The following is a 26,033-nucleotide window of genomic DNA, read 5'->3' on the forward strand; positions in this document are numbered from 1 at the left end:
TGTCGTTGTTTGTGGTAAGGTTGTGTGCGTTGTGTTATAGGTGGGAGATGTGTTGACATGTGTGTGGGGGTGTGTGTGTGAGTGTGCGTGAGGTGAGGTGAGTATATGTGTTTTTTATTATTTTATCATTACAATTTTCCTCATTTTTGGAGGGGGGGGGGGGCTATATCCACTTGGTCTAGCAGTAACAGTTGGTCAAACTCTCTGATCGTCTAATACCATATGAGCTAAACCCATTTGCTCTACAGTTTGGTCTAACTTCCACTAGGTCTAATGTATAGGACTTGGTCGAATTTTTGCTTGGTCCCATGACCACTCGGTATAATTGCCGAATCATCGAATAGTCAAATGGTCTAATCGCCTTTTCGTCTAAATCCCAAATAAACATTTCCAGTCTGTTACAGGTATTACACCAAATAGAAATTAGACCAAATGAAAATTAGACGGAATGGTAAATAGGCAAAATAACAATTAGACCAAAAGGTAAACTGGTTGTAGACGAAATGGAATTGGACCATGTAGAGGATGAGGCTAAACTTTAGTCAAATAGGGTTTAGACCAACTGGCAATTTACCTTGGGGGATTCGGAGAACAGGAAAAGAGCCCGTGGAAAATTTGGGTTTTATCCACTTGGTCTAACAACAGTTGGACTAATTCTCGATCGTTTGTCTAATAACACATGGGCTTAACCCATTTGGTCTAACAATAATTTGGTCTAATATGTACTTGGTCTGTTTCTCATTTGGTCTAATTGCACTTTCGTGTAATGCCCAAATGAATATTTAGTATATTACCAGTTTGTTACTGAGAGCGACCAAGTGATGATAGATCAAATGGACGGTAAACGAAGTGGGCATTAGACGAAATGTGAATAGGCGAAGTGCTACAAAGACCAAAAGGCTGTTAGACCGACTGGTTATAGACAAAATGGAATCAGACTATGTAATAATTATAAGACGAAAAGGACATTATCAAAAGTGAGTTTAGACCAAATGACAATTCACCGAAAATTTTACGGGGGCTAGCCAAAGGGGGCCCCGATCGAAGCCCCTCTCATTCGAACTATTCTCTTGTAGCTCCTGGATTCATTTATTGCCGGTCATAGATTTCATCCGTAGCAGTGATAGCCTGTCTTAGACCCCACCTCCCCCCTTTTTCTCCCCCCTCTCTTCCCTAATTTTTCCATTCACATCTCTCCCTACCCTCCTCTCTCTCTCTCTTTCCGCGTCTCACTATCTTCTAGAGTAAGTTTACTTAAAGGAGAACTATATTGATTATGAATGTGGTCTTATTATATGTCAATGGAAAGGTAATGATGTGGGGATTATCAGTGGGTCATTCAAAAATAACGAAAATAATACATATGGTGAAAATCGCCGATTAAAAAACGCTCAAAATGCCTCTCCGAAATATGCCTCGCATCGGTCTCTGAATTGACTTGAATTTGATGACGTCACTTTCTGTACGAGATGCGTGATTGGCTCTCCCACGTGAAGCTCCACTTGCATGCAAAACCTGTTGCGAGTGTATACGTTTTCTCCGCACTGTCACTGAATACTTCGATCACGAAATGAAAGAAAACCCAGAATTTTATCTAGATTTGGATTTTCAAATTGATGATTTTGAAGATGAAGAGAATGATGATGAAATGAACAACAAAGTGACGTAGTTGGAGGTAAATTGGGGGAATTACGCCGATGACGATGAGTCGGACAATTCAACTTGCAACACGATCACATGCCGATTCGCTATACCTAACTCATGCAGCTGCTAAGTGCTAGCTACACCGCGCGGGCCAAATTGAATTCATGAAAATGAATTACCACACTGTCCAGACAGAGTCTCTTACCTCTGTGACTATGAAGAAGGAAAATAAGGATAAAACTGTACTTACAAACAAGCGTGAGTCGTGACCGTGGGAACAGGGTATTCACGCATTCCAGAGAATAGCTAAATCTTTGCATTATGCAGGATCTCATATTTCATTAGTGAAAAGAAACATTTCAAGTTTGGCTTATGTTTGGATGGTATTATTTCGCGTGTTCTGATTAGTCAGGATAAAAATCAGATATATGACAGTTTGATTTGATTGAAAATGAATGTTGTACCTAAGCTAACACGTCCTTCTTAAGAGATTGAATTCATGGGGTGATGGGGGGGGGTACCGATCTTACCCTTTTATTCACTAACATAGCCTATAAAAGGCGACCATATTCAGTAACAAATAAATCGCTCAACTGAGGGATCAGTTCAGAAAACCGAATGTCACGAATTACTGAATGATATTGGCGTTAATAACAACAGATACACATGATATATATTTTGTCCAGGTTTTGACAAGTACGCTAAGACACCAATGACAATCTGAAGAACCGCTCATCTATATTCAGCTGAAACTAATTTGTTAGATTAAATCACCTCAGAATGTAAGACCTCAAATTGTCATCATGCTTTTTTTATAAGCACCGTATACACATTTGTTTTCTACGAGTGTTTCCTCACATTGGTTGCATAAAGTCATGTTCCAGCCTCCTTCACTTAATGCTTATCAGCCATGATAAGTTTAGCATGTCAGACATTGTAAGAAAGAGATAATTGATGAAAGTCTATGAGAATGATCCCTGTGGCAGGATACAACGAAGATGATCGGTATAACCATTGTCTCGAATCACTCCTTCTTGCCATTCTCCATTCAACCACTGAGTACGATATTCTTCCAATTCAGAACATACATACCATGCTTCGACCTGAAATGAAAGAAAAAGTGAGAGTGGAGGTAAAAGAATAGGTTAAAAAAATTGATTTGGTGAATATAATGACATTTGGAGATGCCGAGTTTGGGGCAACAACAATTACCCCTATAATCCAGGAAATCGGATCAAAAGAATTACGTTACACAGTTACAAGACATACATTACAAGATACATTTCGATGATTTGATAAAGGTAAACAATAAATGGGGCCATCTGTAATTAGCTATTTTGCATTCATGGCAGAGATGGACTATTTCTTTGTCCTCATACCTCTCACCAGCTATCCCAGTGATAATTCATTTCTGTTCATTTCGATTATTTCTATTTTCAACATTTACAATTCATATCACACATTTTTATATACAGATGTAAGCAATGAAACATATAGCAAATTTGTATGTACACAGGGGCGGATCCAGCCTTCGCCAATGGGGGGGGGGGGGCGGAATATTTTTTTCAGCCATATTTCCCCCAATCAGCCGCTCGAAGATTATTTTTGGTTTCTTTGAAGGGGTAGTCCTAATAGTCACTTCTTAGCTTTATTCTTATAAATCAGCATAAACATATATATCACAATCCTTATTTATATAATGCGAGCGCGAACCGCGAGCTAATTTTTTTGGAAATCTTGTGTATTTTTTCCTAAAATTTGAACATTCTGGGCAATGTTTGTTATCCTGAAAAAGATGTGTATGCAGCTAAATAATTACTTCGAACGCAAAGCACGAGCAGGAATGAACTGGTGGAAATGGTACCTGTTAAAGACTGCATGCAGTTAGCCATGAAGACGTTACATAGTTTAAAACATCAAATAGTGCGAGCGCGAAGCGCGAGCTGAAAGTTTTTGACATTTTTACCTAAAGAATGATAATTCTACGCACGTTTTTGTAACTTAAACAGAATAGGTATAACCAAACAATTGATGCGAGCGCGAAGCGCGAGCGGAAAGTTTCGAGATTTAGACCTACTGAACGAGTGACTCTATTCATGTTTTGTAAATCACGAAGAGGATGAGTAATATTATTGGGGATCTTCCTTACATTAATAATGCGAGCGCAAAGCGCGAGCAGAAAATTTTTATATACGTTTTGAACTGATCGATAAGGTATCTGTTAAGGACTGCTTGCAAGTAGCCATGAAGACGTTACATATTTCACCAATCAAATAATGCGAGCGCGAAGCGCGAGCTGAAAAAAAATTGACATTTCTACATAAAGAATGGAAAATTTTAATCACTTTTTGTAATCGTGAACAGGATAGCTATTTAAGCAAGCACGAAGCACGAGCGGAAAAAAAATCGAGATTTAGACCTAAAAACGGGACACTCTATTCATGTTTCGTAAATCATGAAAAGAATGAGTAATAGGGGATCTTCCTACATTAATAATGCGAGCACAAAATTTTTTGATATTGTGATCTGAAACTGGATAATGATTTTAACATAGAACAAGTTGAGTATTAGAATAAACATGCGCGCGCGTGTTTCATATTTAGACCTAGAATCTAGGCATTCTAAATACATCTTTTATCATGAAAATCAAAGCAAGCGCGAAGCGCGAGCTTAAACTATTTGATATTCCGATCTGAAAAAAAGAGTCAATTTCAGCTCTATATTTCAAGCACTTTGCAGGAAAATTGTGAGGTGGATAAGGATTGCACTTAATAAAGAGCTGATATTTTTTACTATAATCACTTTGAGTTTTGAAATAGGACCGGGACATCCTTGGGACATGTCATCATGTAAAAATGATGACTATTCTTCCTATTCCTCTTGCTAAGCGCGAGATGAAACAAACGGGACAATTTAATTGTTAAATCCATATCTTATTTATTAATGCCTAATGAGGGTGCGAAATCTGATATTATGGCCTGAAAACTGGATATTTCAAGCACTTTTGTCATTATAAATAGGATGCATCAGTTAATATATTTTTAACCATTAATGCGAGCGCAAATTGCGAGCCAAATTTTTTTATAAACTGTCATGAAAAGGGGATTTTAAGTAGTTTGTTGTATAATCAATATTGAGACATACATAACTCGCCAATCAAAATGCTAGCGTGCAGCGGTAGCTGATACGTTTTGACAATCAGACCTGAAAAGGGATATTTTGACAACTTTATGGAATACACGAAAATAATAGGTACCTGATAAATAACAATTTGCGAGCGCGCAGCGCGATCAGAAAATGTTATTATTCAGACCACAAAACTGACATTTTTACAGAGTACTTTAAAAAAACCAATTTGTAAATCACACAAAATAACGAAAGTTCGATTTTCGAGGTGAAAAAATGTTTTGTATTGACTTCTAAACTTGATATTTAAAATCCATATTGAACAAGATATGAAAATCACCTAACAGGCAATGCGAGCGAAAATTTTATATAGTGACATGGAAGATTCTTTTTATTTTCCAAGTCTTCCGCTCATCTTATTTTATTCACTCGTCTTCCTCCTCTTCTTTTTTCTCCTCTCTTTCCCCTCCTTTTTTTCTCATATTTTCTTTCTTTCCTTTTTTTTGCTCAGCCAATAGGGGGGCCCGGGCCCACCTGGATCCGCCTATTTTTCCAAAAGGGGGCAAATTTTTAGCAGAATATTTCGTCCGCGAAAATATTTGACAAGCAAAAAAAAAAAAAAGGTCTTCAACCACAAATAAAGGATTTCGTACAAGAAAAAAAATTGACAAGCAAAAAAAAATGAATTTTTACATTTACAAATTATTAATTTTGCTTCTCAAAAGGGGGGGGGCACGTCCCCTGGATCAGTTATGACTCGTCAGGGGGGCAGGGGCACGTCCCCTGCATCAGTTGTGACTCGTCATGGAGGCAGTCTGCCCCCCTCCCCTTAGGTACGCTAGTGTTGGTAATGGAGGAGGCTGCTAAAGAGCGGAGCTTGAATGGTGCAGCCTCCTAGTACAATATTCTTGTAAGTAGTATAGACCCCGAAACCCATAAAATTACAACTTGAGCATGAAAACAATAACAAGTACAAATATAAAAACCGTTAAAGGGGGAGTGAACTGTGTGTGTTCTCTCATCGACTGGTGATAGGTCCTTTTCAAGCTCTGTCCCATGTCTTTGGAACACTCTTCCAGATTCCCTCCGTGGTATCCCAAATATCGCATCGTTTCGATCCAATTTAAAGACGTACCTCATGAAGAAAGCATATTCAACATAGCCCCATTTACAGTGTCCTTGATATTTGTTAATGTTTAGTTATATGATTTCTAATTTCACTTTTGTTTGTATATTTCGTATGTTTTACATTGTAAAGCGCTTTGATATGGATTTCATGAAAAGCGCTATTAATATAAGACTATTAAAGTTATTATTATTATGTTATAAATACAGATATCTACTAATACTACAGAGAATAAATTGACCTATAATTGCATTTGTATAGAGAAACTAAAATGTTTTGAGAGGAAAAGTGATTGTTTCGCTAATTGTTAACATAATTATTGCAGTATAAATGTATTGAGTAGTTAATCAACATGTTATAATTCAAGTGGGTCTATATTACTAGACTACACTAGCATTATAGGAAACTGGCCAGGTATGAATCACTGATATGAATACTTGAGGACTCAAGATGGCGCTATTGGTTCGTATCTGCTTTGAAGTCGGAGATGGCGTTATCCTCAAATCGATTAACAATTCCTAATGGCATATATATTATCATTTTGATTGCTTCAACTTTCCGAAAACTGAATGACATTTTTTTAAAAATTATTTATTCAATTATTCAAAACAGTTTTAAAAAGGAGCATCGTTCCCGGACAGAAGACCGAATTACAAAGTCGATTGATTGAAAACTACATAATATTTGCAAAATAAATAAATTGTCATATAATCATTATTATTATTTCAATATATACATTTTAAAACTATAAATGGTTATTCAATAAGGGACAGGGAAAGTGGGCGGAAAAGGATATAAGAACTAAAAAACCCCCCATTGGTACATTTACTGTTTAGGATGAAACGAACTAAAAGAATGAATCCAAAACTATTGCAAAATGTCGGATTGCCGGAACACCCACAAGAGGTTCTTTGCTTACCGAAATTGAAGTATTGTAAGATTGCGGGGTAATGCCATTTGCGTCGAGAACTTTAACACAGAAATCAAAGTGATCAGTCCGAGCTGAATAGTATCGATCAGTGTTGCCACCAGTTGGTATATTCCATAACTGACGACAGGTCACTCCATTAGGTAGACGATCTCCATCAACTCTGTTTTTATTAAGAAGAAAATGTAGTATTTTCGACATTGAGAGTGATAAATTTCAGCGAACAAATAACTCTTGCTCTTTCTTTGATCCATCCACATTTGACGGCGACGATGGTGACTCCCAAAATGATGATTATCATTATTCTTATCATATTCCACATCATTGGTGTATATATTGAGCCACTTCCGTCCCAACTACAAATCTTCAATATGTTATTATCAAGGGGCAACGCGACCAAGCATGGATATGAATTTAAATTTAAATCCGTAAAAGGTATTTTGCGCATTTTGTCCCCCCCCCCCCACCCCAAAAAATAAAAAATAAAAATGAATAAATAAAACAAGAATATGGCAACCCATTAATATTAAACAATAGATATAAAGAAAAAATGACATCAACTACAAATTATTATATTTCAATACAGTGTATGCATATATCCATTACTCTAAGATAATCAAGCAAAGGAATACCGTATAGATCTGCACTCAAAGATGTGGCGTTGGTCTTCAATATCGATGTAGTTTCGAGCATCTAAACAGGTGACAGATTTTCCTGCTATAGTTTGACTACTCCTAAAACCTATCAGATCTGTGGTTTAATTGATGATTAAAAAAAGAAATATCATGAACGAAATGTTACTTAAAACACAAATCTTTGATCCCAGTATTACCTATTCCTTTTTAACAGATTAAAATATCCCCTCTCCCCCACACTGGTATTAGTTGTCTGTTCTCAGAACGATGTCTTTATCTCTTTAGATACAACATAAAATTACCATTAAAGTCTTTGATTGCTATACAGGGGATGGATGAGAACATTACACACGTGTCAACTTTCACTTGTATAGTACCTCTAGTTTGACAGAAGTCCCCTTGCCACCCCTCAGCACAGATACAGGTGCCATCGACAGGATCACATGTAGCCTCATTGAGACAGTAACAGGTCTCAAGACATCCTAAACCATACGTGTTTGCATCGCACTGGTGTTGGCAATATGCCCCGCTCCAACCCGGTGGGCAGGTGCAGCTACCATCAAAGCTAAGTGATCAAGAAAAAGAATATCATGATTATTGATAATGTTTAAAGGTACATATAAATTTACATTTGCAAGTAAACAGAAAGTACAATCCCGATTTCCAATCCATGACATGAATATGATTGTAAACAAAATGATTTGAGAAGATGTAGACTTTAATAAATCAGGAACAGACGGAATGCCTCAACGAAACCAATAACGAGTTTTTGAAAGGGAGAAGGAAGACGTACACACATGAGAAGGGGGGGGGGAATTAAAAGAAGAAGAAAAACAAGGAGAAAAGGAAGAAGAAAAAGAAGAAGGGGGAAAGGGAGAAGAAGAAGAGTTGAAAGAGAAAGGAAGCACATGAAGATAGAAAAATAAAGAGGAGGTAAAAGATAAGAGAAGGAGAGGGTATTGCAGCCCAAGAATAATAGAGAATAACACAGAAAAGTTAAGATATAAATAGATAAAAGACAAAAGACTCAGGGATACCGTTTCAATGATAGTGGAAAAGTCGTATCCGAAATGGACACATGTTGTGTATAGTCCGAACACCCAAACTGTCAACTTCACAGTGAATCAATTAAGTATGAATGATGATAATTATATTTTAAAACATCATACCCCGAACATGTTCCGCCATTTTGGCACCTGCAGATCTCAGTACAATGAGCTCCATAGAATCCCTGAGCACATGCCTGCTCACAATAGATACCAGTCCAACCGTTAAGACACTGGCAAGAACCGTCAGATGCAGAACAAGTAGCTCCATTTTGACAAGCACAAATGCGCTGACATTGGAAGCCATATCTACAATGAGAAAAGTTTGAGTCTATTAAACGTAACGATTGATGATTGATCAAAAGTAAAATTCTTAAATGGTTCTAAAAATAACATTCATTCTTCATGACTTGGTTTACAGTATTATAGTATGATAGAGGAAATGATGATAGATCTAAGGCTGTTTACAGAATATGAATGCTGCTAAAAATCCGATTACAAAAAACATAAAATCCATATTCCAGAGTTGATAAGCTGGGTTCATTGTAATCCTGGCCAGTAAACCTATGATATCATTTTGTCTCATCTGCATTGATTGTTCAGATTTATTTATTTCGTTAGAATGGATAAACTAATGATAATCGTACCGATCATCCTGACAGGCCATCTCGCATCTCACACCTATCCACCCTGGAAGACAGCTGCATAATCCATTGAAACGGTTGCAACCGGCCCCGTTTTCACAATCACACCTCGCGGCACAATTCGGTCCATAGAACCCGACGACACAAGGTGTATCACAAAGTCTACCCATCCATCCTGGTGTGCATGTACAAGATCCATCTCGTCCATTGCAAGTCGCCGTGTTCTGACATCTGCAGACCTAGGTTTTGATATAATCGTATAAATTTCTCCTTCCTGCCGAGGCCACCGTTTGTTTGACTCATTGTAATATGATTCAATTATGCAACAATGGTCATCTCTCATGTAGTTAGAATTATAGGCGCTTTCAAGATACAAATATATTATGATTATAGATATTGTTTATCACTATAATTATTTGCATGCACGAAAGGGATTATTCTTGTCAGAAATCGATTGTTTTGAAGTTCGCTTCAGGAAAAGAATACCAAAACCAAACTATTTGTGCTTACAAAATGTCTCAAAACATTTCAATTCCAAAAGTAATTAATCCATCTGATGACGAACTATTTTTGCTGTGCTTCGACATGCCAAACGTGAAATAAATACGAAGAAAATGCGGAAGGTGATCACCTGAGTGCAGTCGACTCCATATCGGCCTTCTGGACATGGAGTCTCGCAGCGATCCCCCATCCATCCACCTTGACAACGACAAGCTCCGTTGTACCTATCACACTGAGCACCATTTCTACAGTCACACTGCTGACGGCAGGATGGTCCAAAGTGGCCTTCATCACAAGGATCGTCACAGTTATACCCCATCCAACCAGCTGAACAACGACATTCACCTATTAAAGGAAAATAAAATGTCTGAAAATATATACTACTATTGTATAAAAAGTAAATGAAATACATTAGTTAACATTGAACAATGATATATGTTACTAAATCCTTTCTTGCAATCTCGAAGTTATAGTTATCAATTTACACAGGAGCAGAAGTGTGAACTTTATGCGATTTTGAAGACAATGCCCTTTATATAATTACAATAAAGAATTATAACAAAATCTTACCTCGTATGAAAATGGGTTAGTTCGGGGGGGGGGGGGGGGTCAGTGAAAATAATTTGACAATCTTCTCATTTAGTAGAATCCGATAAAATAATCACATTTTTATAGGGAAACATAGATTTTGCTTAAGAATATCATTCATTAAATCATAGGCCTACCGAGACAAGTCAAAAACTCTCACCTGTAAATCTATCACAAATTGCTTGATTTTTGCAGTAGCAGCTATCAGAACATCCAGGTCCAAATCTATCAAATTCACAAGGAGTATTGCATGTAAAACCCGTCCATCCATCAGGACATTCACATCTTCCCGTGAAACGATCACATAAAGCAGCATTCTGACACCTACACCGATTAATACAGGATGGACCGTACCTATCAGGTGGACACTCAAGGTGGCATGACAGGCCTGTCCATCCTGCGTTGCAACGACAACTTCCATCAAACCTAGAACAAGCTGCTCCATTTTGACAGCTGCATTCTTCCTCACATCCTGGTCCGTAAGTTCCCTCTCGGCAAGGTACATCACAGGACGGCCCGGTCCATCCGCGACGACAGAAACACTCGCCTAAAACGGCGTCACATTCAGCTTCGTTTTCACAAAGGCATATGCTCTGGCAACCGGGGCCAAAAGTGCCCTGTGGACATGCTTCGTCACATAATAATCCTGCCCATCCTGCACGACATGTACATGATCCATCAAATCTGTCGCACAGTGCAGAGTTCTCACACTCGCATGTACCGCGACATCCTAGACCGTATTTGCCTTGTGGACATTCTTCGGTGCACAATTCTCCTTGCCACCCCTCGAGACATCTACAAGTACCATCGAATCGAGAACATAAGCCTCCATTTCTGCAGTCGCAGCTCGAATCACACCCCACACCATACAAACCATTTGGACAAGGTGTCGTGCATATTGACCCTGTCCATCCAGCTTCACATGAACATTCCCCTGCATAAAGATAGAAACCTTACTTTGATTATTAATGAAGGACAACATATATTAAATTTAAATTAAAAAAAAAAAAATCGAAATTAATTTTGATACACTGCAAAAACTCTGGTGTTGATTTAACACCAGCCCAAAATCTATATATGTCCACACCGGAGAAGAGTTAAACAACACCGGTTTGGGTATTAGTCTAACACCAGATAGGTGTTTATACACCACCAATTAGTTTTAAAGCAGCATTGGTTTGATTCCAAAATGGTGTTGTTTCAATACTTTTCTGGTTTGGACATAATATAGATTCCGGGCTGGTGTTAAATCAACACCGGAGTTTTTGCAGTATATCTTTATTTATGTTATTATGAAATAAAAGGACTCGTATATGTACTGTTTTCATTTCAATTATAATCTGTTAATACAATCCAATCTGGAAATTACATGTTCTAATAAATAGAGATTGAATATGAAATGACTGAAGTTATTTATACACTATTTCCTGATACATGCATACCTGTAAAGCTGTTACACGATCCTTCATTCTGACACAGACACTGAGACGAACAATCTTGTCCCCATGTTCCAATGGGACATGACTCATCACAGAGGTCACCAATCCACCCAGGAGAACAAGTACAGCTACCGTCGAAAGGAGAACATTCTGCGCCATTTCTGCAAGCACAAAATTGAGAGCACTGCACACCATATTGTCTAGCTGGACAAGTAGTGTCACAAATGGGACCCATAAGACCAGAAGGACAGATGCAAGAACCATCATAAATATTACAGGTGGCACCGCTTTGGCAAGCACATCTTCTAGTGCAATTCCGACCGTACCATCCATCGTCGCAAGGCCGTTCACAGTGCTCTCCAGTCCAACCAGGGCCACAATGACAGACACCAGTGAAGCGGGTACAGAGGGCGTCATTTTCACAGAAGCACAATAGACTACAACCTGGTCCCCATTCATCGATACCACATGGTGTGTTACAATAAACACCTTTCCATCCTACAGTACATTCACAGGATCCGTCAAACCGGTTACAAAGTGAATTACGCTCGCAAAGACACGTTTGAGCACAGTTTGGTCCATAAGACCCAGTTGGGCATGGCGTGTCGCAGTTTTGTCCCGTCCATCCAGCTGTGCATATACATCGACCGTCAAATCTTTAATAAGAATGAAAAGCATAAATGTATTTTAGGTGGGAAAATGCTATAACTCAGTTTCAACAAGAATGTTTAAGCATTCTAAAGGCATTTTATATACTTGCACTCTATCATTATTTTCAGAAAAATAAAATATCTTGGATAAACGACTGAATGTGAACCTGTTTAGAAAATTTGAAATAATCGTAACAAGTGATCCATTATTTATGATTGTTTATAAGGGGTTTATATCAGGAATGTAAAGACGAAACAATATAATGACGAATATTTTATTGATTTCATTTATTTTTATTCAAAACCACCTAAATGTAGCTATTACAAAAAATAAATGTTAAAATGGTTGTTTTCGACTCGCCGTACGGGCTCGTATGTGACTGAGGTATAAGTCTTCACTTAGGAAATGCGTTAGATGTAAGGTTTTCTTTCTCAAGGATGTCGTTGGTAACTTCGTAAGATCGCCTGGACGTCTCGCATAAAGTCATGTATAATGTGCGGGAAAGGGTTATAGAAGAAAATGATAAGGAGGTTTCCTCTTCTTAAAAGTCGCACGTCTTTGTATAGTCGACTCTGTTACCTTGAGCACACAGCATTATTTACGCATCGACAAGTGAATTGGCAGAATGGTCCGAAGCGTTCCTCAGGACATGGTAGGTCACACCTCTCCCCCATCCATCCGTCTGAACAATCACAAACACCATGTATCGGAGAACAGAGAGCATCATTCGCGCACTCGCATCTAAAAGAAAATAATTTGGAAGAGGAGATTTTTGGGGTAACATTCGTAATTCCGAAGGTACGTTATTGCGAAGGTTCGTTAGTCCGAAAACAAAATAAGGTTCGTTAATTAGAAGGTTTATTAGTCCGAAACCGAAATAAGGTTCGTTAATCCGAAGGTTCGTTAGTCCGAAAATGAAATATAAGGTTCGTTTTTCCGAAAATGAAAATAATTTATTTCAGTAACAAAAACGGTGTTGTAATCAAAATTAACAGGATATTATGCAATAATAGTTTCAACGGAGGATGATATATGTGTATATGGTGGTCAAAGCACGTATTGCATCAAGAATTGGCGCGTGGATCAAGCATCTCAATTTTTATTTTCTCCGAGCAATTGCTGTCAGAGCGAATGGATTAAGAATATTGGGGACTGTGTGTTGGTCACATGTGAATTACCGCCAGATAATGGGATTTTTTTAGGGGAAGTGGTGTAAATTTTAACAGCTTCTGCTGGTTATGATAAAAAAAATCCCCGTAGGAAAAGATGCAATTTTTTCAAAATGGAAAATGCCCTTTTTTACATAATAAAATGTGCTCCTTTTCGGAATTAAATACCTTTTTGAAGGACAACATAATACAATTCAATTTAGGAAATCCCCTTTTCGCGCTTCGCGCTCGCCTCAGTTATTATGTAGTAAGGTACTCCCCCTATTTCTGGTTATAAAAATACTTAGAATGTCCAGTTTTCAGGTTGGAATATCGTAAATTTTCAGCTCGTGCTTCGTGCTCGCATTATTCGATTGGTTAGATATGTATCCTGTTCATGAGTCACTAATTATCGTCCTTACCAGATTTCGTTTCTGGTCAGTATATTAAAAATTTCAGCTCGCACATCTTTTTCATGATTACAAGAGAACATGATTACGTTCCGCCACCCCTTCCTTCCCATCTCCTAATAGCAATTGAACAGCAACGTTGTTTCTACCCCCGCCTCAGCCACGCTTGCCCTTCCGGTTTCCCCGGCATCGCCACAGATTATTTCATTTTTCGGAGTAACGTACCTTCGGAATAATGAATCTTATTTCGTTTTTGGACTAACGAACCTTCGGAATAACGAACCTTATTTCGTTTTTGGACTAACGAACCTTCGGAATAACGCCGAACCTTATCATGTTTTCGGACTAACGAACCTTCGGAATAATGAAACTTTTTTCGTTTTCGGACTAGTGAACCTTCGGAATAACGAACCCTATTTTGTTTTCGGATTAACGAACCTTGGGAATAACAAACTTTCGGAAAAACGCCACAAATGTTCGGATTAACGAACCCCTTTTCGTTTTCGGATTAACGAACATCGAGGTATAGGTAATTTACGTGTTTCGGAATTACGAACCTTCGGAACAACGAACTATATTTTGATTTCGGATTAACGAACCTTCGGAAAACGCCAAAAATTTTCGGATTAACGAACCCTATTTCGTTTTCGGATTAACGAACATCGAGGTATAGGCAATTCACGTCTTTCGGAATTACGACCCTTCGGAACTACAAAGTGTAACCGATTTTATATAATTATCATTAACAAAAAAGCAATTCCAGAGGTATATTCCTCCAGTCCATCAATAACCTATTCTAACAAGCTGGCATTTTTATGACCATAATTTTTAAAAGGATAAAAGAAGAGAAGAAAGGGTGGATATTTAGACATGTGCGAACGCAATTGGTCGCAAAGATTTTGTGTAAATAAAGAGTTATGATCTTTTCTATTTCAGTGCATTGTTACCGTATTTTTTGTCAATATTCTATCTGAATTCGACTTTTATCTGTAATTGCAAAATACAATCATTATTTCATGAAGCGAAATGCGAAATAAAATGAATAAGAATATGAATAATGGCATCGATTACAATAAATGATAAAATAGTAATGGTAATGATAAAATATACAATAAAACAATAATTATAATGTAATAATGATAATAGCAAAACACAATTATAAAATCCCTCCTTTATAAGCAATGTTAAATAGAATTATCTTACATCTCAGAGCATCCAGTTCCATAGGTCCCTTGTGGACATCTATTATCACATCGGTCACCTGTCCATCCTGGGGTACAGATGCAGCTCCCATCATCTCTGGGGAAATGAATAAATTTAATGATTAATTTTAAAAGATCGGCAACATTATTCCTAAAAAAAAAACATATTTGTTCATTTTATTCATTCAATTGTTGCTCTTACTTAAACTTTCCCTTAACATGTATAGCGACACTTTTTTTTATAGAAATGTTTTTTCAAGAGACATTATCATATAGCCAAAATAATATACATGTATATTGCTTAAACAAGAAAAATGGACGAAGGTGTAACAGCAATATAAGTGACGATTGTTATTAAACTGTAAATTGTTTTGGTATCTTTCTTGTGGAATCGAAATGTAAAGACATTCATAGTTTGATGGTATATACATAGGGGAGAGTGGGGTAAATAAGGCCACCCTTTTTATAATTCAAATCATATCTTCTTAATGTAAAGCAGTAGAAAATGATTAAATGTCTATTTTTCTATTGTGTGAATGCTTTTGTTTCTGTTTCAGCAGGTAATCACCTGACTTGGTACAAATAGGTTTTGACACTTTTTCACTGAAACAAATTTTACCAAGTTACAAAGGAATATTTGCTCTATCCATACATGCTAGAAATTCTCTCTAAATCCCAAATTTTCTTTTAAAAATACTTAATTTAAAAAGTGTAACATTTTTTCTGACTCACACTGTATATATATATATATATATATATATATATATATATATATATATATATATATATATATATATATATATATAAAGTGTGGTGATGGCTATACTGCATTTTAAAGTTTTAACAGAAGGAGCCATAGAGTTTTAATTACGTATTAATCCGGATGGCCTCATTTGTGCCCCATCGGACATGTTGAGTTCATAAGCCTCCAGTCAGAAAAAACGAGGGAAAGTGGTGGAATTTACTGCAGTTTAGTTCTGGCATGCCCAATAATAATTGCACAAGTAAACTAAGATTTAAAAAAATTAATACACTTACTGGGTAGCTACAGTACTCGCCTCTCGAAAGTGGCAATGCTACTTTTAAAATTTGTATTTTAAGGTGCTGCTGGGTTTGTGCTCCTCCTGGCCTGTGCACTGGACTGGACATTCTCTATGCTCAAAATATGTGCTAAGGAACTGTCTCAAATACTAAACAAACAGTAATCCATTTGACCCTACCATTCTCGAGCAGTAAGCTATAAACTAATAGACGGTCTTATTTACCCCATTCTCCCCTATATATATATATATATATATATATATATATATATATATACAGTATATAAATGTGTACTGTATTAAAGCAATAGCTTTGATCCAACTGAGGCATGGCGGCTTGTCATTGTTCAAAACCCACCTGCACCCGACAAAGGAAATTATAATTGGTAGTGTCGAAAATCTGACGGTCAATCGGATCGGGGTCGCCCGAGCCACTAACCCGTCTCTGTGGTCTAGTGGTTAAGGCATCGGCGTTCAAAGCTGGGGGCCCGGGTTCGATTCCCGGCAGAGACATTTTTCGGCGTTACCAATTTTTCCAAAGGGCAGATAGCTCTGGGGAACCTGATTTAAGCTACGCCTACCATTGTTCTCTTCATCCATTTCTTTCACAATATAATTATGTGTAAAATAGTATTCGTCAAAAGAAAATATATCCCCAAATATCGAATCTTAAAGAAATAGAAATAGGATATTTACTGTAAGAGTATATTGATGAAGAGAGAGCGAGGAAGAGAGCGATAGATAGATAGATAGATAGATAGATAGATGGATAGATAGATAGAAACCGAGAAAATAGAATAGGAATAATGCCTTCTACCTTGAACAAGCAGCTCCGTTCTGACATTGGCATTGGGTTCGGCAGTTTGTTCCATAGAAGCCATCAGGACAAGCTTCATCACAATCTACTCCTGTCCATCCCGTTAAACACAAACAAGAGCCATCAAATCGAGAACAGCTGGTTGCATACTGACAGGAACAGCGGTTGATGCAATCAGGACCCCATGTTCCTTCGGCGCAACTCTGCTGACAAAGCTCCCCCGTCCAACCAGCTGTACAGGAACAAGATCCATCAAACCTAGAACAGTTTCCATTCCTACAGCGACATAGCTTTGAGCAAGAGGGGCCATGGCGTCCAACGGGGCAAGGGGTGTCACACGAAGGACCATGCCAACCAGCAGTGCATGTGCATCGACCACTGAACCTATCACAAGGGGATTCATTCTGGCAACGACACACTCCTAAACAGTCCTGTCCAAAGAATCCTTCTGGACATGGGTCATTGCAGAAATTTAGCCAACCGGGAGGACATGTGCATATACCAGTCACAGTATCACACTCACCTCCATTTCTACACCTACATATCTGAGTGCAGTTAATTCCGTAGTAGCCTTCGGGGCACGGTATACTACAATGTGGCCCTTGCCATCCGGGAGAACATAAACAAGATCCATCGATGAAATTACAAGTAGCACCATTATAACATTGACATTCTTGAAGGCATTGGATTCCAAATTGATTTAAAGGGCATCTTATTTCACATATCTCACCTTCCCAGCCTGGAAGACAGATACACTCTCCATTTACATGATGACAAGTCCCTCCATTGCGACAAGGACATGGTTGTGAACAGCCAACTCCATAGAACCCTTCTGCACATGGTGTCGAACATGTAGAACCAATCCAGCCCGGATTGCATATACATTCTCCGGTAACGTGAGAACAACCCAATGCATATGCACATTCACATTGTTCAAGACAATTCATACCAAAATATCCCTCTTCGCATTCATCTGCACAGGTCAAGCCAGTGTACCCAGAAGAACAGTAACAGCGTCCATCGATATGATCACACTCCGCATTATTTTGACAACGACATGGGAGGGCACATTCATACCCATAGAAACCTTCATCACAAGTTTCAAAACAAAACAGACCTTGCCATCCTGGAGTACATGAGCATGTTCCTAAGATGTGATCGCATTCTGCAAAATTTTCACAACGACAAACTTCATCACAGTTTTGACCGAAAGTACCATTAGGGCAGCGCAGGGAACATAACGACCCATGCCACCCTGGCTCACATGCACAGGACCCATCTATGTAATGACATGAACCTCCATTGCGACACCTACAACGCTCCATGCAGTTAATACCATAATGACCAGTTTGACAAGGAACAGTGCATAAAACGCCACGCCATCCGGGCTTGCATGAGCACGTACCATCTACTGGGTCACAATCAGCATTATTTTGACACTGGCAGAATTGGAAACACCCGTTCCCGTATCGACCATCTGGGCATGGTCTGTCACAACGGATTCCACTAAATCCTGGCAAACATCGACAAGTGCCATCAACATGGCTACACAAGGCACCATTAACACAGTCGCAGCGACCTTCACAGTTTGTCCCAAAAGTTCCTAGTCTACAAGGTGTCGTGCAGTCATCTCCAATCCATCCTGGTTGGCAAACGCATTCCCCTGTAATGTGATGGCAAATTCCTATTTGACAAGAGCATATACCTGTACAGCCCTGTCCGAATGAATCACGAGGACACTCGTTTGCACAAGTCACACCCGTGTAACCTGGCGAACATATACAATGGCCTCGTTCGTGGTCGCATCTTGCCCCATTTTCACACTCACACATGCCATTGCATCCTAAACCGTATGATCCCTCTCGGCATTCATCTTGACATAACTCCCCAGTATAACCTGGCGCGCAAGAACATGTTCCATCAATAGGGTCACATACTGCATTATTCTTACATTTACATGTGCGAGTACACTGAGGACCAAACCTTCCACCTTCACATTCTTTATCACAATACGGTCCCGTAAAACCAGCTAGACAACTACAAGTTCCATTTACGGAGTCGCAAGAGGCGCCGTTCCTGCACATACATTGCTGTAAACAATCATCGCCATAATTGCCTGGGCGACAAGGACTCTCACAGCTGACTCCGGTAAAGCCGGGAGGACAAAAACAGATGCCGTGAGCTGCTTGACATGTGCCCCCGTTATGACAAAAGCATTCTTGCAGGCATTGCAAGCCGTATCGATTCTCCGAACAGGCTGTAAGAAAAAAAAAGAGTCAAATAAATCCAATCAGTCATGTGCAAATCTATATAAGAATTATAATATTTTGATGTACGAAATATAAACATGGTTAAATAATTCTGATGGTTTTATGTGTAGGTACCGCCAGGATGGAGATGAAATGTAGGTGGATATGGGAGGGAGGGCCAGACATCTGATCATGAAAGGGTAATTTCTTGCATTTTTAATCATACTGTTCTTATCTTTATTTTTGTCGAAATTCGTTTGTTCATCTAATCATTTCAGACTGTGAAGGAAGAACAGAATTATAGTTCACTGTTAATCTAAAGATCCCGGGCTTTGAAAATAGTCCCTATCATTTCTGTATATCAAACCAATCATATTTTCGTTGAAGATTAGTGCATGGTAAACCGAGAGTATTTCTTTTTATATATATCATGGAAATATTATTGCCGACTATTAAGTTACATGTTTTTAAAATGAAATTTTAACTAACATTGTGTATGTGAAATATGTCAGAATGATGGTGTCACTTTGAAAACAAAGCTGATTAACAAACTTACCTTCTTCACAGACATCACCGGTCCAACCGGGTAAACAAGCGCAATGGTTTGGGGCAATGCAACTTCCTCCATGCTGGCAAGGTTCCGAGCAAACAGCTATCAAAGAGATAGTATCAAGACAATTATCGACACTTGGAAATCATTTTTATTTCAATTTTACTAATGTGCCCTTCCAGTAAAAATGCATAGGATAAATATCCACTTCTGATAGTTTAAAAATGAAATTCAAGTTGTAAAGCATAAATACCAGAGGCGGATACAGGTCCCGTGATCCAGGTAAGGGAACATGTGAACAGTGCCCCAAATTTTGAAAGCCATATTGGAAAATATTGGAAATTATCGTGAGTGAAGATCTTGATAATAGAGTATGCAAAAACTTAAAAAGTGATTATCTAATAAGCTTTTAGCTCAGTGAGATTTAGAAATTTGCATATAAAACCATGTTATCTAATGATATCGTCAAAGAAACGTGTTCATGCGTTTGTTTAAATCTAAAATTCGTTGTCAGGTACATTTGCAGACGTATCTATCAGTTTAAATTTAAAAACATGATTTTTCCACCATGAACGTCCGACAAAAATGGTTAGTTGGATGCAGAAGATATCTTTATGTGATTTAGCAGGATGGTACTTACGCAAACACTGTCCACTTGTGTTGGTGAAACCTGGGCAACACCTTGTCACCACTCGGGTTGCTTCTTCAACTGCTGTTACATATTGGTATGTGTAAACTGATCTGCAAGGAGAATATCCATTTAGTTGCGAATAATTTTTAAAAAAGCATTAAAAATGAAATTACCAATATATATTATTTTAATAAATCCCAATCATGCTTTTCATGTTAACTTTGGGGACAGGAGGGGCATGGGCAACCGTCTTCATGAATTTTCAAGCAAACATATATATAGGGGATAAAAGAGGAAGAGAAGGAGAAAGAAGAGTGTAAAAAGGTTGAGGTATATTCAAAAGACTCTATTTTACATTTGTGATTCATATCATGAGGAAAAGAAAAATCAAATTTTCTTTAGGTAATCTTGCCGCTCTCCCATTAAGAAGATAAACCCCCTGACGCCGTTTATATAGGACCGGAGGTTCACACCATTAAAACAGATAACAGGCGTTGATTGTGAAGTTAGAAACTCAGATTTGACACCAAAATGGACATACATCATTTCATATTACTCTTTCTAGAGCCAAAGCATGAAGCTACTTTGTCCTTTTTCATTCGAATTCGATGCGACTTCTGTTTTACCTATTTTGATTTATGTTAGTGATGAAAATCAACCTTATATCAGAATAGATCTCAATACCGTTGTGGATAAAAACAAACAAACAAACAAAACACGGGAAATTTGATTTAACATATCACTTATTTAACCATCCATGGGATATTTTGTGGCGGTGGCAACTGCTATAACGAAAATTCTCACTTTACGCCAAATACAATCATGTACAGGTATATACCTTTAGACATACAACTGACCGTATTTTAAAGTCATATTTCACAACGAATACTTTTCCCTAAGTCTTTAGAGAGATTGATGCAGGAGCACTTGTTGTAGAAGCAACTGTTAAGTAACTATATGTATGTATGTGTGTGTGGGAGTGTGTGGGTGTGTGTGTGTTTGGCAGGCGAAGATCCATGGGGGGCTGAGGTGGCCTTGCCACCCCCACCCCCCGGCTCAAAAAAAGAGAGAGGAAGAGGGGGAAAGGAAGAGAAGAAGAAAAAAAGAGAGGAAAAGGAGGGAAAGAAGAGAAGCAAAAAGAGGAAGAAGGGGGAACAAAGAGAAATATAGAAGAAGAGTGGAAAGGAAAAAAGAAAAGAAAAGAGAAAAAGAGAGGGGGAAAGACGAAAAGGAAAAAAAAGAGAGAAAGAGGGCAAATGAAGAGAAGAAAAACGAGAGAGAGGGGGGAAGAAGAGAAGAAAGAGAGAGGTATAGGGGAAAAAGAAGAGTAGAAAAAGGAGAGAGAAAGGGGGAAGGAAAAGAAGAAAAAAGAGAGAGGGGGAAAGGAAGAGAATAAAAAAGAGAGAGGAAGAGGGGGAAAGAAACGGAGAAGGAAAACAAAGAAGAGGAAAGGGGGAGAAAGGAAGGAGGAAAAGAAAGGGAAGGGGAGAAAGGGAAAAGGGAGAGGGGAAGAGAAAGAAAGAAATAACTAAATGTGCTGAAGCGCCCACATGTTGACGGAGCGCCGATTTGATGTTCGAACTATAGGGGGCGGGGCACTGAATTGATTTCGAACTAGGGGGCGGGGCACTGAATTGATGTTCGAACAAGGGGGCGCCGAATGGATGTTGGAACTAGGGGGCCCAAACTGATGTTCGAACTAGGGGTACCGAATCGATGCTCAAAGTAAGGGAGCACCGAATTGATGTTCGAACTAGGGGAGGCGCCAAATTGATGTTCGAACCAGGGGGAGGCGCCAAATTGATGTTCGAACCAGGGGGAGGGGGCCGCCGAAAATGGTGTTTGAATTATGGGCGCCGAATAGATGCTCGAACTATGGAAGCGCCGAAAATGATGATCGAACTAGGGGGCGCTGAATTGATGTCCAAACTAGCGGGGCGCCGAATTGATGTTGGAATTAGGGGGGGGGGGCTAAATTGATGCTGAGACGGGGGGGGGACCAAATTGACGTTCGAACTAGGGGACGCCAAAATGATGTTCGAACTAGGGGAGGCACCGAATTGATGTTCGAACTAGGGGGGCGCCGAATTGATGTTTGTACTAGGGGGCCCAAAATTGATGTTCGAACTATAAGGGGGCGCCAAATTCATGTTCAAACTAGGGGCGCGCCGAAATCGATGTTCGAACTAGGGGAGGCGTCAAATTGATTTTCGAACTAGGGGGCGCCAAACTGATGTTCAAACTAAGGGGGCGCCAAATTGATGTTCGAACTATGGGAGGCGCCAAATTGATGTTCGAACTATAGGGGAGAGCTGAATTGATGTTCGAACTAGGGAAGGCGCCAAATTCATGTCCGAACTAGGGGGCGCCAAATCGATGTTCGAACTAGGGGAGGCGCCAAATTGATGTCCGAACTAGGGGGCGCCAAATTCATGTTCAAACTAGGGGCGCCAAATTGATGTTTGAACATAGAGAGGCGCCAAATTTGTGCTTCGCGCTCGCATCAATTGTTAAGTGAGATACCTATTCTGTTTATAGTTAGAAAATGTGCTAAAAATTTTGAGTTTAAAAGTCAGAATATTAGAAATTTCAGCTCGCGCTTCGCGATCGAATCAGATGTTTAGACATATACCAATCCTTTTCATGGCTACAAAAAATGCTTAAAAATTCGGGCTTAAAAGTTGAAAAATCAATTTTTTGTAGCTCGCACATCGTGTTCGCATAAATTGTTTAGTTAGATACCTATCTTCTCGATGATTACGAATAGTACTTTTACAATTTTCTAGTCGGTAAAATGAAAATTTTAAGCTTGCGCTTTACCCTCGCATCAATATTGTTTGGTTAGATACCTATTATGTTCATTTCTTTTTAAAGTGCTTAAAGTCTGTTATACTGCTTAAACCTCGTACTCGCATTAATTAGACCCCAAAAGAGCCAATCTGGAATAAAATTATTGGAAATGTTTTTTTGACTGATTTGAGTAGGTATGGGTGTCAACATTTACCAAAACAAAGTTAAGGAGGAATACGGGTTGGGGAAAGTTTTTTTTTTTTCAAGGTCAAAGGTCAATGACCTTTTCGTACATACTGTATAATGGTATCTCTGAGATGTTAAGGTACATGCTGGTGATCATGGTGTCAAAATGTACAGATTCTTACAAGAAGATCAAATAAAATAAACTTAAGTACCTAGAATGCACATTCACCAATAAAATTCAAGGCAAAAGCTTTTCAAAGGTCAATGACATATTTACATTATATACCATACTGTAATAATGGTATCTCTGAGATGTTAATGTACATGCTGGTGATCATGGTGTCAAAATGTACAGATTCTTACAAGAAGATCAAATAAAATAAACTTAAGTACCTAGAATGCACATTCACCAATAAAATTCAAGGCCAAAGCTTTTCAAAGGTCAATGACCTATTTACATTATTTACATTATATACCATACTGTATAATGGTATCCCTGAAATGAAAAAGCACAGGTTGGTGATCATGGTGTCAAAATGCACAGATTCTTACCAGAAGATCAAATATAATAAAATTAAGTACCTAGAATGCACATTCACGCATAAAATTTAAGGCCAAAGGTCAATGACCTTTTATACTATACAGTGCGTCCCAGAATAAACGAAGCCGAGATTTAGCGACGATTTATCATAACTTAATCTCAAATACAATAGACAAATTACCTACTATTGTAAAGCTTAGAATCTCCTCTTTCATCGGAAATTACTTAGATTATGTCACATGTACGCATGAGTGAGCAAAAACAATTTGAAGAGGGGATACCAAAAAGTCATATAATGAAGGCCATGGAGAATGTATTTAGGGGTCAGAGGTCAATGAGCCCTTTCCAAAATATCAGTGGAAATTAAGTAAAAAAAGTTGATAACCAAATAACACTTTTTCATATACTGCGATGCATTGCAAAAAGCACTGAAAAAATAGAGGAAATCAAGTATATAATTTGAAATGATTTTTATCTTAAGTAGCAGCATTTAATGCATCATTATATCTAAATCGAGGTTGTCGTGTCTTTTCTCTCCAGCGATAGGCCACTCACCTCAATGCTGTAATAAATACTATAAACTGTTAGCTTAATCTTCTGAAAATGGATAGGACAGGTCTCACTCTCATGTCACAGCTAGCATCATCTGAGAGCATTTCCAAACAACAGAGGGATGGTGATGATGATGAAATGAAGGCCATCATTAGAGCTGCAGCTTTTGTCATACATGTAGTAAATTACATATATATCAACTTCAACAAAGGTGAATTCCCGTATTATTATTAATTACCTTTCATCAGTTCATTGCGAGCTGCCAGAATCTCTCGTGATGCTAATGCTGCAAGACAAAACTTCATATCTGCTCTTTGCCGTACGTCACCAATGATGCTATTTCTACTAGGTATCAGTTTGTACAAGGATCATGTTTTTGGTCCAGAACAACTGATTGTTATCATGCACAAATTAGGCATATAACAATGAAATTCAAAAGGAGATAATAGCTTACAAGTACACATCCATCGACCTAACAAAACTCCTAAAGCACCACTTCCAGTTCTTGAGAATCAAGCTGTGCAATTATCAGTAATAATATAGATCCTGGTCTGATATCCCTTGACAGAACGTAAGGCTTTCATTGAATGGGCCAGATCAAAGTCTTGAAAATGTCAGAAGGTTTTCAAGAGTTCAATTATTCTTTGCTGAAGTTGACACACTTAACTTCATCTATGACAAAAGCTGCAGCTGTAATGATTGCCTTATTTTAATTCTTCGTCATTGTCCCTGGCCATATGAAAATGTTCTCGGTGGATGCTTGCCATAAGAGTTAGGCCCATCCTTTCCATTTACAGATCAAGTTATAGTGTTATAGTATTGATTGTAGCATTTGAGGTTAGTGACCTATTGCTACAGAGAAATTAGTACCTTGATTTAGATTTATAAAATGCATATCTAAATGCTGCTACTTTAGGTAACTTCACCATTGTCACCATTTCAAATTATATCACACATGATTTTTTTTACACTTTTGTCAATGCATTACAGTATATTATAAGAAAAAGTTATATTTGATACAATTTTACCTCGAACTTGTATTTTGACATTATCATTTGTCAAGGATTCAACTATTAAATTTGTGTTCCTTTTCCCCATCAGAATCACTATACCTACATGCCACAATCACGTTATATCGACCTATTTACTTAAATTCCCTGACGTTATTGACATAGTTGATTGACCTTTAACTCCTAAATATATTTTCCATGGCCATTTTTTATCCTTATTTCAGAGTGAAATTATTAGACTTCCAATTTTTCATTACAAATAGTTATCTTTCTTTCTATTATTCACAAATAAAATGTGAATATAATGGATTAATTTCTTTTTGGGGGGAATCATGCATGGATATATAAATATTTACCAACTTTTGACCTTTGACTTTGGATATTGAATTATTCTGTATGATTATTTTGAGTCTTTTGTATCTTCTTGCAAAAATTGCTTTTTGACATCAAAATCACCAACATGCAGCGTTTTATCTCAGAGATACCTTTATACGATATATAGCCTATGTAAAAAGGTCACTGACCTTTGACCTTGAACTTTTTGGATTATTATGCATTCTAGGTGATTAACTTTATCTT

General features: G+C 38.1%; 1 protein-coding gene across 1 annotated transcript; it reads right to left on the reverse strand.

The window, feature by feature from the left end:
- Positions 1 to 1,899: 1,899 nt before the first annotated feature.
- On the reverse strand, positions 1,900 to 24,749 carry LOC129255479 (multiple epidermal growth factor-like domains protein 6). Its single transcript, XM_064096023.1, has 14 exons — positions 24,683 to 24,749; positions 19,751 to 19,846; positions 16,946 to 19,202; positions 15,090 to 15,185; positions 12,908 to 13,069; positions 11,681 to 12,333; positions 10,399 to 11,172; positions 9,781 to 9,995; positions 9,153 to 9,388; positions 8,629 to 8,814; positions 7,837 to 8,024; positions 7,457 to 7,574; positions 6,816 to 6,987; positions 1,900 to 2,747 (listed from the first exon to the last, which is right to left on the reverse strand). The coding sequence occupies exons 1-14, from the start codon at positions 24,747 to 24,749 to the stop codon at positions 2,607 to 2,609; spliced, it is 5,361 nt and encodes a 1,786-aa protein (XP_063952093.1). The 3' UTR covers positions 1,900 to 2,606.
- Between the last annotated feature and the right edge of the window lie 1,284 nt (positions 24,750 to 26,033).

Source organism: Lytechinus pictus, chromosome 3, assembly GCF_037042905.1.
Source record: "Lytechinus pictus isolate F3 Inbred chromosome 3, Lp3.0, whole genome shotgun sequence".
Classification (NCBI taxonomy): domain Eukaryota; kingdom Metazoa; phylum Echinodermata; class Echinoidea; order Temnopleuroida; family Toxopneustidae; genus Lytechinus; species Lytechinus pictus.